General features: G+C 47.5%; 1 protein-coding gene across 1 annotated transcript; it reads right to left on the bottom strand.

Annotated features, from left to right (window-relative positions):
* Positions 1-14659: 14659 nt before the first annotated feature.
* On the bottom strand, positions 14660-15550 carry LOC146857361 (lamina-associated polypeptide 2, isoforms alpha/zeta-like). Its single transcript, XM_085647037.1, has one exon. The coding sequence runs from the start codon at positions 15548-15550 to the stop codon at positions 14660-14662; it is 891 nt and encodes a 296-aa protein (XP_085503163.1).
* Positions 15551-15765: the final 215 nt, after the last annotated feature.

The following is a 15765-nucleotide window of genomic DNA, read 5'->3' on the forward strand; positions in this document are numbered from 1 at the left end:
AACGCTGTTTGCGTGCTCAGGGAGAAATATCTTGCGAACACGCATTTTGATAGCGCAAACAAGCAAAAAATTCCGCGAATCCGCGGATCGCAGAATTTTTGCCAATTCGGCGTTCTACGCGAAACATGAAATTACCCAAATTCCGCGAGCGGAACGTAATTTACCGCCCAGGCCTAATGTACATTTATAGTATACCGCATAATTTTAGGTGTCGTTTTCATTTTGGAAGTGCAGCCTGTCAAGTTTTAAGGTGTGCATGGAGTTGAGTGTGAAGTATGTCTCTACTTGCATATGTTGAGTTAAAGTATTTGTGATTAGACTAGTTTTTATAAGTCTCTAGAGAGGTACCGTTGAAATATGCCACATAATTTTTGGTGTTTGGTTCAAATTTGAACTTTGTTCTGTGAATTTATGATGTGTACATAGTGTTGTGGTACAGAGATATCCATGCAGGTTTTACAAATATGGTGAGACTTATAGCAGAGAAATGTGAATTGGTCCTGCTTTGTATTTGGCTAGGTGTAACATTAAAAATAGTTGTAAAATGGTAAAGCAGCAGCACAAACTCATGCACTGCTACAATCCCTTAAGCACTACCCTTACAGTGCAGCCATCCCTCTGTTAGTCCCAATGCACTCCTCCAATCACCCATTCACACCATGTACTTATCCAATCAGTCTGCCAATACCAAAGCACTTATAAATTCACCATGGACTCTCTTTGCACTACTGTAATCATCCAGTCCGTATCTATGTACTAATGCAATAACCCAGTCACTAACTCATGCACTATTACAATCCCCTGTGCACTATCCATGCAGACCTCAAACCACCTACACACTGCTCATTCACACCTTCAATTACCCAGGTAGTACCCATGCACTCCAGCAAGTCCCCTGTCACTCCCCATGCACTTCTCCAATCACCCATCTAGCACCATGTACTTGTCCAATCACTCCGCCAATACCCTAGCACTTATAAATTCACCATGCACTTTCTTTGCACTCCTCTAATCATACAGTTACTACTCATGTACTCATGCAATGACTCAGGCACTAACTTGTGCACTGCTACAATCCTCCATGCACTACCCATGCTGACCTGTAACCACCTACACACTACTGATTCACTCCTCCAATTACCCAGGTAGTACCCATGCACTCCAGCAATCACTCTGTCACTCCTCGTGCACACCTCCAATCACCCATCTATTATCCATGAACTCATTCAATCACATTCCACTACCGAAACATTCTTAAAACAACCGTGCAGCAGCATGCAGTTCAGTAATCAGCCACACAGTTTCCATACTGTCGTACAATCACTCAGGTAATTTTTCTTTTTTTAACCAGTAGAGGTGATTCCGTGAGAACCGTTGTTTATTTTTTTTCAGAACAATTTTAATTTTTGGGGGGCTATTTTTTAACTTTTTTAACTTTTTTTGTGTGTTTTTTATTTTAACAACACGAAACAAAAATGATGATCAGGACATGATCTCACTAACAAAAACAAACGGACATTATAAAAACAAAAATTAACATTTATGTGCTTTTAGAACAGCGGATATAACGTCCACACACTGCTCTCCAATACAGACTGTGGTGTCGCACTTTACACAACTAACAGCAGCATTTAAATTTTAGGTAGAATGTGGGGCCTTGGAGGAGATGCAACCTGTGCTGATGTTGATGGAGCATTTCTTTCTCTTTCGGCAGCAGCATTCAACTGTCTTCTGCTCTCTTCTCTTGCTAGGTGCACTGGATGCATGGTCTCCAAATGCTTCTTCATGCTGCTGGTGCCGCATGAGTATTTTTTCTCCGATCTTCTCGATAATATTTTCTTACAGGTTCTGCAAGTAACTTTTCCGGCGTTCACTTTTTTTTCACCCTCAGGAACGCTGAAAAAAGCCCACATGATACTTTCTTTTTTCTTCTTATTCTGCTCCTGCATCTCTTCCTCCTCCTCAATGGCCAGAGGATCAATCTCAGCAAAACTAGAAGCCATGCTTGTTTAATAAAATAAACAAACACACAAAAATGAAAAAAGTTTTAAAGCGAACTGGGAAACAGGTCTTGTCTCTGTGAAAGACAAAAAATAAGGGGAATATTAGGAGGATGGATCCTCCCTCTTCCACAGTGAAATTGATTTAAACCAATCAGATTCTTTTTTTCTTATGCTGACATGAAGTCGCGTAGGGTGCCCGCACCCATCGCGCAGCAGCAAAATATTGTATACATGATTATACACTATAAATAGAAATTTCTATAAACTTTTAATAAGTATATTAGCAAAATTGTTCACTCTATTATCACATTCAAACTTTCAATAGTCATTTTTTCAACTTTAAAAAGACACTGAAGTCGCGACCCCGGCGCGATCACGGCGCGCACCCGGAAATACGTGCGGGAGGGGTCGTGCACACTAAGCGGTATTGCCGCGCATATAGCAAATTTACTTTCGTACAGATTATATTGAAAATAATGGTTTAGAAATACTTTTATAAATAAATTTAGACAAACACTTAAAGCAAAAGTTTTATTCATAATTAATTTAAAGATATTTCATACTTTACAAATTACGCCAAAGTCGCGACACCCGCGTGACTTTTCAAAATGTCGACGAGAATGTGCGCAGCCATCGTGTAGGGTGCGCGACGGGTGCGCAACTTCTGTATAATAATTAAAAAAAGAAACAATGAATGTAATTTTCCTAACTAGAAATTATTATCAACTTTTTTAAAATAAATATGTTTATATGTAGTCAATGAAAGAAACATAGGACTGAGGCACATTATAGTTAGAAATTCTCATTTCAAAAACCTTCAAAATTCACAGAAAAAAACATAGATTTCAGGGACATTATATTTAGAAATAACCATTTAAAAAACCTTAGAAATTCACAGAAAAAACCATAGGTTTCAGCCACGTTGTAGTTAGAAATTAGCATTTAAAACCCCATTGAAATTTACCAAAAAAATCATAGGTTTCAGGCACGTTATAGTTAGAAATTAGCTTTTAAAAAACCTTAGAAATTAACTGAAAAAACATAGGTTTCGGGGATGTTATAGTTAGTTGGACATTTCACTTGTACAAAACCATAGAAATTCTGCCGCTATAGTTAGCTCAGCTAATTATAACTCATGCCCCCGCAATGCACTGCTGATGATGTCACATATTACATCATTCATGACATGGTCATTGACATCACTGATGACATCTCAAATGACATCACTGATGACATCATCCAAGGGAAAATCTGATGCACCTCCTCACACTCTAATATAACCTTTGATACACCCACTGTAAAATACAGACTACCATTTTCGAAACTATCGACACACCAATACCAGTTACTACATACGCACTCACTGATTCCTAGGTCTACACACACATCCACTCATTCACCCATACAATCACTCATACAGGCAGTCACTCATCAATACAACACTATCATATGCACTCATACACCTATACAGACACTCACACACCACCACTCATCCATGGAGTTACTCACACACCTAATCAGTCATGCAAAGAATCAATCACACTCCCATTTACTCACCTATACAGTTATACACACACCACCTCACTTATTCATCACCTCACTTATTCATACATATACTAAAGCATACTCTCTTCTACAATCACTGATACAAGCACACACTCATCCATACAGCCACTCTCACAATCACTGACTCTCACTTATAGTCATTTATATACTCCAACTCTCACATACACTGCCTTTTACATATGTCGTTACTTGGACATGTACCACTGAGACAACCATTCACTCACCAACTCACCCATACACACACTCATCCACCCATTGAGCTGTTTCCACATGCACTCTTAAACCCATACACCCAATGAATCAACCACTCACACATCTATGCACAGAGTCACACACCTCCCACCCACCCACACACATACTCAGGGAACCAAGCAATAACCCATATAGACACTCATGTAGCTACTGACCAACCCATGCAGCAGCTTACACAACACCAGACAGACTGATACAGACATTCACATAGTTTATTCACGAACCCATGCATTCAGTAAGACACATTTAATCACTCACTTATACAGTCAGTCACGCACCTACTAAATCCTCCATCCAGACATTTATACCGCCATTCATTCTTCAATACACCTTGGCATATATATAAAACTTATTTACACTTTACCGAAACACACAGTCACTGGATGATGTCATCAGTGATGTCATCAGTGAGGGACATGGAATATTAGTGCCTCAATGAATCAGACACAGTCTCAAATGTATTACAAATGAATTTTGTTTACAGATGATGCAGAAACAGAAATAACCCTAGGTCAATCTAGAACAAACATTCCCTAATTATTTTGAGACTAGGACATTTGCACCCAGTTGCTACTGTACACATACAATGTTAAGCTTTATAACCATGTGGAACATTCCGTTGACCATTTATTTGGAAAATCTATTTAGTCCTCCCTGTCCACACAGTGTGATCCGCGAATTAAGGTGAACAAACTAGTGCAGCAGTGTTCTAATAAGGCTACAACAGTATGCATGGTAGACAAACTCACTAACCGCACAGCTCACGCTTTCTTTAATATCCACAGGTGCACACCCACTACTCCAGGTCGACACCAGACTTCATGGGAATTGGCTGCAAACAGGCTAGTCTTTAGGTTCTGTATGGTGCTGCTTCAACATACATCATCCTGCAGCATTACATCCCTGTGAAACACCCCAGCTCTGCAAATCATTACTAACAATCATTCCCAAACACTCAGGTTCTCCTCCTTCAATTTTCAGTGACCCAACCATTCAAATGCACTCCATACTAAACTATGTGCTTCCACAGCCCTTTTTATAAACAACATGGCTCCCAAAGACGACCCCCTCAAGCTCGAGACCTGACACAGATCATAACTGTTGTCACATACCACACAACCTTCCTGTCTTGCCCACAGGTAGGTCAATGGATTCTAGACTCACACTCGAGTCAAAAATCTAAGTTAGAATGCAGGGTTTGAATAGTGGATCAGTTAAAGCCAGATGATTTGTAGATAGATGGGATATCTAGAGACTCCATTGCGGGGCTGAAATAAAGAGTTACTTACTACAAATACTCTCGGGACAGGCATACTCTTCACGATAGAACCTGCGTGGGCACTGCAGGATGCAGAGGTTGCAGGCTACTGAGGTTTCAATGTGCACTGCCGAGGACATTGATATCGGAGGTGTTGGGCTGACCACTGTGGTGTGGGAGACCACATGTCTGCTGACTGGGACCACTAAAATTACAAGAGGTAATGCTGGATTTGTGAAGGGCGGTGACTGCTAGGTCGCGAACCATGGCCAGTAGGTGCGAGTCTTAAGCGTTACAGTCAAGTCCTTCTGCATTAGATGGCACTCATAACCGTGTGCTTCATATCTCTGTGGAGTGGTGTCATTTCTGTGAGCGTGCCTTCTCTTTAGCCAGCTGTTTATGACATGGAGGTCACGGTACATGACCCTGGAAGATGACCATTTTGGTTTGCTTCCTTTATGGATCAGCTCCAGCGTAGTCGAGCAGTAGTTTTCACGCTGACAGTCATAGCTGTGCACTAACGATCACAGAGGGAAGCCTGTTGAGCAGCAATTAGGCGATCACGCCTTGTGTCACATGCTGACGGGCACAGCAATATTTATTTCAGCACAGCTCATGGGCATTAAACTTCAAGCTGACAGGCACAGCTGCAACTGAGTACTGACCCTCCTAATCACATGCTGACAGGCACAGTATACTGGTTGTGGTGAGAACAATCAGTGCATTGTTTTCTGTCAATTTTACCTGTGCACTTTGTGGGTATTTGCAGGAAATAACATGTGTGTGTGTGTGTGGGTCACAAACATTCAAGCTAACACCTCCACAACTATTTTTGGTGATACTCAGAGAACCATCACTTAAGTGGAAATAAAGGAAGGAATACTTTTAAAATTATATTGATACAATAGAAGATGAGGAATTTACCTTGGGAAAAAAAAGAAAATACTACTGCATTCACTTGGTCTTCAAAGTCTAGAGGTGTATAACAGTATTGAAAAGAAACCTAGACTACCAGATGAAGGAGATATTTTTGTAAATGCTTTTTTAGGTCTCGTCTAGCGTTGCAGCGCATGCGCTGCTCGCTCGGCGAGACATTTAGTGAGAGACGAGATTTCAGAAGGGGACTTGAAGCCCCGCTCATCATTTTCATTGGGTTGTGTCAGCGTTTATGCTAAACGCTGGCTTCCCACTGAAAATGATGCTTTTTAGCCACTGCCCTTTCTCCCTTTCGTCCGGCCCATCCAGACTGGCTCGTCTGCTTCACGGCTATCGTGAAGCAATTTCTTATCTCAACAGCAGCAGCGTTTTTATTTTTGCATCGCGCTTTCACTTAAAGTGAAAGTGAAAGCGCGATGCAAATATAAACACGCGGCTGCCTTCCCGCAATGGCAAGCACTTGTTTCCATATGTCAGAACTGCAGTGGAGAAACAGATGTTCACCAACTGTTTATTTCTTTATCTTATCAGGAAGATCCGCGTAATGCTCAGACGGAGCGCAGTGGGTCCAGACAACCGGCAGCAGACTGTAGGAATGAATCCAGGGCAGGAGCCCTAGTCTTAGTTCAGCCCTCAGATGACGGCAGCTCTCCGAGCTCAAAGTGCCTGCTCTGCTGTCATCGCACAGTGCCTACAGAAGCCAGGGCAGCGGGGCATCATTCACCACGCGACACCTAGGCCAGGACCAACCCTATGAATGCGAGCATGAATCAGCGCAGTAGCGCGAGCATGACCACAGGGCACGAGATGATGCTCAGACGGAGCGCAGTGGGTCCAGACAACCGGCAGCAGACTGTAGGAATGAATCCAGTGCAGGAGCCCTTCTCTTCAGCCCTCAGATGACGGCAGCTCTCCGAGCTCAAAGCGCCTGCTCTGCTGTCATCGCACAGCGCCTACAGAAGCCAGGGAAGCGGGGCATCATTCACCACGCGGCACCTAGGCCAGGACCATATACATAGACATAGACTCGTATTTCATATGCTTCTCATTATAAGTGTGTGACTGTCAGCACCTCTGTGCAGCGCGTGGCTCGATAGAAGTGGTCGGCACTCCTACAGACGCAGGGCCCATTACAAATGAGGAGTTCCTGTTTTTCCATCGCCGTCAAGAGGTCTCTCATTATAAGTGTGTGACTGTCAGCACCTCTGTGCAGCTCGCGGCTCGATAGAAGTGGCCGGCACTCCTACGGACGCGGGCCCGTTACAACTGAGGAGTTCCTGTTTTTCCATCATCGATAAGAGGCCTCACGTCGTGTGTGGCACCTTGAATGATGGCTTCCTTCTTAGCAACAGCAGTTTGCATGCTAGGATTTATGAGCATATATCAGAAATGTCAAAAGTGAAACTGCAACTCCCGAAATGCAGCTAATCACTGGCTTAAAAAGCGAGGACTGGCTAATATAGCTCCACCTGGCAGCTGTGCTTTAGCCACCTGAATCCCCAGACAAAACCAGGGGTGTAACACAGCCCCTCGCAGCCCCCGCGGCACAGGGAGCCCCCAGCCCTACAGCACAAGACCAATAACATATCTGTGAGATATGAGGGACCGAGAGTCCCCTCTTCACGTTCCCTAGGAGGTCCCCACTATCGTGCATTACAGTACCAGCTTAAATGCTTATAAATGTACTGCACAAAGAACATAAAGGGGAACAATATATTTGACAAGTGCATTCTGGGATGTACAACGTCAATCGTAAACTCCACTGGTAGCACTCTGTGATTTAATTTAAGTTTGAATATTTGTTTGACAATTTGAAAAAGAACCACACAAAGAAACTTTACCATAATAAACATTGTTTTAAAACGAACACAAAATATCTTGAAGTTTATTACGAAAAGAAGGCGTCTAACATGTGTGCCAGGAGACAGTGTGGGTGCAATAAGGTTTGCTGTGCAAAGGAGTACACAGACATGAAAACATGCATAACGTGTCCTATTGAACAAAACCCTCCGGGGCTTATCCAAGCGGCCGGTGTCGAACACTGATTGCACCAAGCAACCATTTTGCATCGCGTGGGCCCCGGACTCTGACGAAGAGTAACCACACTGTGTGGCACGAGACATGGGTTGTTCTGGATAGGTCTTGGATTTGACTGGCTGCAGAGGTGACCACGGGGTGCTTTGAAGAAACTGGGCTGAACAGTCTGAGCTGAGATGCATTGGGAAGACTGTTGAAAGTGAGAACACTGGAGAAGGTCGAGCCGTGAGCTGACGTGAGGCGTCATTGTATGCCTCAGGCCCCACCTGGGCGTGTCTGAAGGGGAGTGAGAGGAAAGTTGTCAAAACAAGAGATGCTTTCAAACCTGAAATGCCATAAGGTAGATTCACACAGTGGTGCTGAATCCATTTTCAGAGTGTGGGTGCAGCCATCAGCAGTGCACCCCTGAAGGTTCAGGGAAGGCCGCACATCAGACAAAAAACAAGCATAGCAAACAGGCCACGTCCACCCAGCATGAGAGAGGTAAGGGTATGCTGTGTAGCCAGTGGTGTATTTTGGAGCACACTGTAGCAGGTCAGTTACTATAGCATGGAGTGGTAGTGCTGTCTTATTTACAGACAGCACATTTTCCATTGAAATGACCACTAAATCTGCACAGACATGTAGTTTTACTGCTAACACTGTACACTGCACAAATGATAATGTGTGGAAATTAGGATTCAGTGAATATCTATCATTTGCATACTGCCAAGGAAAGCGTCTTGATTTATTTTGAAGTAGATACATTATTGAGGTTTGTCCTATCTTTTTAAATCCCATTATGCTCCACAAGATTGTTGCGTGGCCCATGGTAGATCTCTTCAGAGTGTGAGATCAACACTCAGGTAAATCAGTGTGATCAGCACATCTCTGGGATACTTTGTTGGGTCCTCACCCACAGGTACCACCTGTGGCCTGCTTCATTATCGGACCCACACCCTACTCACCAAGTGTGGGTGGGAAGGCTGATGCGTTTGTAAGTGGAGCCCTTAAACTACTGCCTACAGACTAAGTGTGAGTTCAACGCCGAGACATATAGTGAGAGAGGAGATTTCAGAAGGGAACTTGAAGCCCCGCCCATCATTTTCATCGGGTCGCGTCAGTGTTTATGCTAAACGCTGGCTTCCCATTGAAAGTAATGTTTTTTAGCCACTGCCCTTTCTCCCTTTCGTCCGTCCCATCCGGACTGGCTCGTCTGCTTCATGGCTCTCGTGAAGCAATTTCTTATCTCAACATCAGCCGCGTGTTTATTTTTGCATCGCGCTTTCACTTAAAGTGAAAGTGAAAGCGCGATGCAAATATAAACAAGCGGCTGCCTTCCCGCAATGGCGAGCGCTTGTTTCCATATGTCAGAACTGCAGTGGAGAAACAGATGTGCACCACCTGTTTATTTCTTTATCTTATCAGGAAGATCCGCATAATGCTCAGACAGAGCGCAGTGGGTCCAGACAACCGGCAGCAGACTGTAGGAATGAATCCAGGGCAGGAGCCCTAGTCTTAGTTCAGCCCTCAGATGACGGCAGCTCTCCGAGCTCAAAGTGCCTGCTCTGCTGTCATCGCACAGCGCCTACAGAAGCCAGGGCAGCGGGGCATCATTCACCACGCGACACCAAGGCCAGGACCAACCCTATTAATGCGAGCATGAATCAGCGCAGTAGCGCGAGCATGACCTCAGGGCACGAGATGATGCACAGAGCAAGAAGCTGCTCTACTAATCACCGTGCACCTTTAATAACCGCGCCGATAAAAGGCGTTTTGAAATACTCGGTGAGATCACTGTCACGGTAGCCAATCAAAAAACCGGGACTCAGAACTATTTCCTGCTAGTGGACTCCCATGCGGGCACCTCGAACGCCCACATGCCTCGAGGTTGTTACTGTGAGTTGGGGCTTTGTTTAAACACTTAAACTGCCAGCCAATCAAACATTAGGTAAGGGCAGCTTCTGCCTTTACGTGCTATCGCTGCTCCATCCCAAAGGTTGTGCCAAGAGCCCCTGCAGTTACCCGTGTAGAGCGAATGCCCGGTTACTCACCGGTAATATTCATTACTCCGAGTCCTGGTCTTCCCGTCCCATTCCTTACAAGTGAGCAGCTAGTCTGCTCCACAGAAACCTACCACCTAGCTGAGCTTTTCGCACCTCCCCAATATGGTGCCACCATAAGGTGACCATAAAGGGGGACGTGCGTCACCGCAACATCCTGAGAATACCAAAGAAAACCCAAAACGAAAACAGACAATCACCCAAAAAACCTAAGACAGGGAGGGAGAGAAGGGATCAGGAATGAGACGGGAAGACCAGGACTCGGAGTAATGAATATTACCGGTGAGTAACCGGGCATTACCTCCTCGTCCTGTCTTCCCGTCCCATTCCTTACAAGTGAGCCCATACCCAAGCACACGGTGATTGTAAGAAAACAGACCCAAAAAGTGTGAGAAACAGGTCCATTCAATGAACAGAAAGCAGTACAAATTACAAACCATGTACAGCAGACAACACATGTGAGCCAAAAGCAGCTGAGGCCGCCATCCCCAAATGCAGACGATAATGGGAAACAAATGTATGGGGAGAAGGCCACGTGGCAGCATTACAAATGTCTCGCAAGGAGGCCCCTTTTAACATGGCCCAGGAGGAGGAAACGCCCCTGGTGGAACAACCCTGCACCGAAGACGGGAGAGGACAGCGGGCCGCCTCGTATGCCGAAACCACAGCACCTTTGACCCAACGAGTCAAGGTGGACAAAGACAGACGAACACCCCGACCCGACATGCCGTAGGTGACAAACAACAAATCAACCTTACGGAAACCAGAGGTCCGATCAAAGTAAATGCGGAGAGCCCTCAGCACTTCCAAAGAATGGAGGACCAACTCCTCCGGGGATACAGGATCCGGAAAGAAAACAGGGAGAACAATATCCTCCTGACAGTGGAAAGAGGACGAACAAAGCGATACCAAAGGGGATGAAGGACGGAGCGTTTGAGCAAATCAAACACTCACCCCCAGTCAACTGATATGGGTTTAATCCATCATCATTCTTTAGTTCACTCCACCACCCCAGTTCAGACATGGGCATATGCAAATCAGTCTGACCCTGTGCCTCATGGGAACAGTCCAGCCCGAACTGCCAAGCCATGTCTTCCCTGGACCGGAAACAAGCATCCTGGGACCGGTTTCGGGTTCATAACCCTCATCAGCCAGGCTATCTTGAATTCAGTGGCAAAGTGAGCAAGGGACCCACATCTGGGCATACCCTGCCAACTTAAGGCGAACAAAGCGATACCAAAGGGGATGATGGACGGAGCGTTTGAGCAAATCAAACACTCACCCCCAGTCAACTGATCTGGGTTTAATACATCATCATTCTTTAGCTCACTCCACCACCCCAGTTCAGACATGGCCATATGCAAATCAGTCTGACCCTGTGCCTCATGGGAACAGTCCAGCCCGAACTGCCAAGCCATATCTTCCCTGGACCGGAAACAAGCATTCTGGCACTGGTTTCGGGTTCATAACCCTCATCAGCCAGGCTATCTTGAATCCAGTGGCAAAGTGAGTAAGGGACCCACGTCTGGGCATACCCTGCCAAATTAGGGCGAACAAAGCGATACCAAAGGGGATGATGGACGGAGCATTTTAGCAAATCAAACACTCACCCCCAGTCAACTGATCTGGGTTTAATCCATCATCATTCTTTAACTCACTCCACCACCCCAGTTCAGACATGGCCATATGCAAATCAGTCTGACCCTGTGCCTCATGGGAACAGTCCAGCCCGAACTGCCAAGCCATGTCTTCCCTGGACCGGAAACAAGCATGGCTGGGTTCAAACTGGAATGGCATGATGAGCAAAAAAACGATGGATTTAGGCCCAGATCTCTGTACTGGGGTGAATGTATGACATTGTTCTGCATTCTGTCCATCAACTGTTGTTTTTGCAGTGGAAAGAGAACAACACCTTGGGCAAAAAAACTGACTGGGACGGAGAAGGACCTTGTCTGCGCAAAAATGCAAAAAAGGAGGCGAAGCCACCAAGTCACCAATCTCACCGACACTCCGCCCCGAAGTAATAGCCACCAGGAAAAGAACTTTGGCAGAAAGGAATTTGAGGTCCACCGAGACCAAAGGCTCGAAGGGGGGACCCATCAGGCTTGAAGAACAAGGGGAAGATCCCAGGCAGGCACAGGAGAGTGAGACACAGGACGCTGAACCAAAAAGCTCCGCAAAAGGCGAGTCACCAAAGGGGCGACAGAGGACACAGAGGAACCCCGAAAAGCAAGAATGGCAGCCCACTGAGCACGGAGGGATGAAACAGCGAGTCTCAAGATGAACCCATCCCGTAAGAAGTCCAACACCCTCACAGCCTCACAGGAGGAAGAAGAGAGACCCTTCCCAAGACACCAGGAAGATAAATTCTTCCAATGACGGTCATAGGACCTCAAGGTGGAAGGCCGCCGAGATAACTAGAGGCACTGGGCAACCTCAACCGAGCAACCCTGACTCAACAAACTCAACCTTTCAAGTTCCAAACCCCCAGCCGGAGGCGGCACAGGGAGGCAACCCTGAGAAGAGGAGCCCGCAGAGGGGAGGGACACAGGGGAAACCTCCAATGGGGGCACACAGACAAGGTCAGAAGCTGGGGAAACCAAGATTGACGAGACCATTCTGACACCACCAGAAGAACCTCCGCACGGTCCAACCGAATCTTCCGGAGGACCCGCAGAATCAGAGCAAACGGAAGGAAGGCAAACAGAAGCCCCAGCGACCAAGGGACGGAGAAAGCCTCGATAGCCCAAGCCAGTCTGGAGGGCACGAGGCTGCAAAACCGAGGAAGGAGTGCAGAATCCTCTGAGGCAAAAAGATCCAACCACGGACGGCGGAACCGGAGGACAATCAGATCGAACAGATCCGGGGACAGATACAGAGTCACCGAGGAGGGGAACACCCTGCTCAAAGAGTCCACAGGCCCATTCTCCGTCCCCGGAAGATAGACCGCCGTCAGAGACAAGAGGTTCCGCTCCGCCCACAGACCGATCACCCAGGAAAGGAGAAACAGAGACCGGCACATGCCCCCTTGACGGTTGACATAAGCCCGAACAACTTGTTTGTCAGTCTGCACCGAGACCGCACGGCCCAGAAGGAGAGGAGCAAACCACTGCAGAGCCAACCAGACTGCCCTCAACTCCTTCCAGTTCGAGGACTGGAGAGACTCGAAACGGGACCACCGACCCTGAGCCTTGGAGGCACCCAACACAGCCCCCCAACCCACCGCACTGGCATTCGTGGACAACAAAACCACATGCAGAGGAGGAAGAAGATCGAACCACCGGGAGAGAGACTGAGGGGACAACCACCACTGGAGATCCATTCGAATCCCAGGAGAGATGGGAATCGAGGCCTCGTAGTCCAGGGAGGCAGGATCCCAGTGTGACAGGACATGATGCAATAGGGGATACAAATGCAGCCTGGCCCAAGAGAGGAGATGCAACGTGGACGCCATCTCCCCTTGACTTCTCAACCAGAGACGGGGGGACACCTGAGACTGGGACAGAACCCACGAAAGGTGACGAAACAAAGTCAATTGGCGCTCCTGGGAGAGGAACACCATCCCGAGATGCATGCGGAAGAGAGCCCCCAGGAACTTCAGTGTCTGGGAGGGCACCAGGGTGGACTTCCGGTGATTGATGAGGAACCCAAAGGACCCCAGCAGATGACACACCTGGTCCACATCCGACAGAGCCTGAGAAAAAGAAGGAGAAACAATCAACCAATCATCGAGATAGGGAAAAACTTGCAGACCACGGGAATGAAGACTACCCACCAGAGGGGCCAAGAGCTTTGTGAAAACTCTTGGCGCCGATGAAAGGCCGAATGGCAGCACCATGAATTGGAAGTGCCGGAAACCCACAGCAAATCGGAGAAACTTCTGATCCTCCGCACAGTTCGGGATGTGTAGATAAGCATCCATCAGATCCAGGGATGCCAGGAAACTCCCAGGAAGCACCAGATGCAGGATGGACAACAGAGTCACCATTTTGAATGGACGATGAGGGATGAAGCGATTGACACATTTTAAATCCAAGACAAGACGCAGATCCGAAGTATCCTTCTTGGAGACCAGAAAGAGGATCGAATAACAACCCTCGCCCCTTTCCTGGGCAGGAACCTCCACAATAGCCCCCTTCTCCAACAGAAGGCGCACACCTTCCAGCAAGGCCGCACGCCGCAGAGGAACACGGGGCAGTGGAGTCACCAGGAAGAATGGAGGGGGAAGAGAGGAGAATTCGATCCGATAACCCTCCGACACGGTCTGAATCGCCCAGGCATCCAGAACTGACAACCACTGATGCAGGAAAGAGTGAAGGCGACCCCCAACCGGCAAAGGCAGACAGTTATTGCGAAGAGGAAGAAGCGGTGGCAGCAACACCGGCAGGTGCCCGGGGCTTGGCACCTCCAGGTGCCCCCCGGCCATGACCCCTGCCATGAAAGGGCTGCGACGCACCCCGAGCCGAAGGCCCAAAGGCACACCGGTAGCCAAAACCATGCCCCCGAGTAGGAGGGCGGACCAGAGCCACCAGTTTGCGATTCTCCGCCGACTGTTTCACCATCTCCTACAGCTGAGGACCGAACACCTTGGAACCCACAAAGAGCAGCTTAAGCAGGACCGCCTTCTGAGAAGACTCAGCCTTCCAGGAACACATCCAGATATGACGCCGTGCAGCAATCGAAGCACCAGAAGCAGCCGCAGCGGCGCTCAAAGTGTCAAACGAAAGATCAGACAAGTAACGCACTTGCAGCTCCACGAGGGTCAAAAGAGAGGTAGCATCCTCCCCTGCCTGCAAAAGAGAGGACAGGGCCTGAAAATCCTTGAGGAGGGACTGGACCATGTAATTTGAATAGGCCGTCGCCCTGACAGAAAAATTAGAAGCAGCATAAGAACGCTTCACTGCCCCCTCAACACGCTTATCCACAGCATCCGAAGGAAGGGCGTCATCCGACAGGACCAGACCATGAGAGGAAAGCCCTGCCATTAAATTGTCAACCTTGACAGCCCGAGGAAACTCAGCAGCAAAAGCCTCCAAAGGATAACGCTTGGACAAGAAGCGCGGGAAGGCAGACTTATCCACTTCCTTCCATTCATGATCCAGCACCTTGCGCACAGCACCATGCAACGGGAAGGATTCAGGAGTCGGCTGGTGATACTGCGTAAAGAAGTCATCCTCCAGGACATCCGACACAGGAGGAGAGAACCCCAAATTATCACGGACATGGGCAGACAAGTCAGAGAGCTCAGCACCCTGAACAAAGCCCCCACGAACACACTCCTCATCATCCGGACCCAAATCGCCATCAGGAGCTTCCTGCGAATCTACAGACCCACGAGGAACCTTGGCAGGAGGCCCAGCAGACTCCCGAGCCTGAAAAGCAGCAGTCACAGCCTCATTGATCAAGAGGCGCAGGGCATCCAGAGGAGGAGTGGAGGAAGAGACACCTGAAGCCATGTTAGCACCAGTAATGAACCACAGGAGCAAGATTCAAAGACCTCAACCACAAGGCCAACAGGGAATCGTCCAAAAACACCAGCGCCAACCAGAACAGGCACTCAGAAGGATGGGTGCCAGCAAAGAAAGGACCCCATTAAATACAATAGAAGTCCCGAGGGCCCGAGCTCATGCGGGACCAGAAAAAAGGGGCGGGTGCTAGAAAAGGCAGCCGT

The sequence above is a fragment of the Triturus cristatus genome, chromosome 3_2, assembly GCF_964204655.1.
Source record: "Triturus cristatus chromosome 3_2, aTriCri1.1, whole genome shotgun sequence".
NCBI classification, from domain to species: domain Eukaryota; kingdom Metazoa; phylum Chordata; class Amphibia; order Caudata; family Salamandridae; genus Triturus; species Triturus cristatus.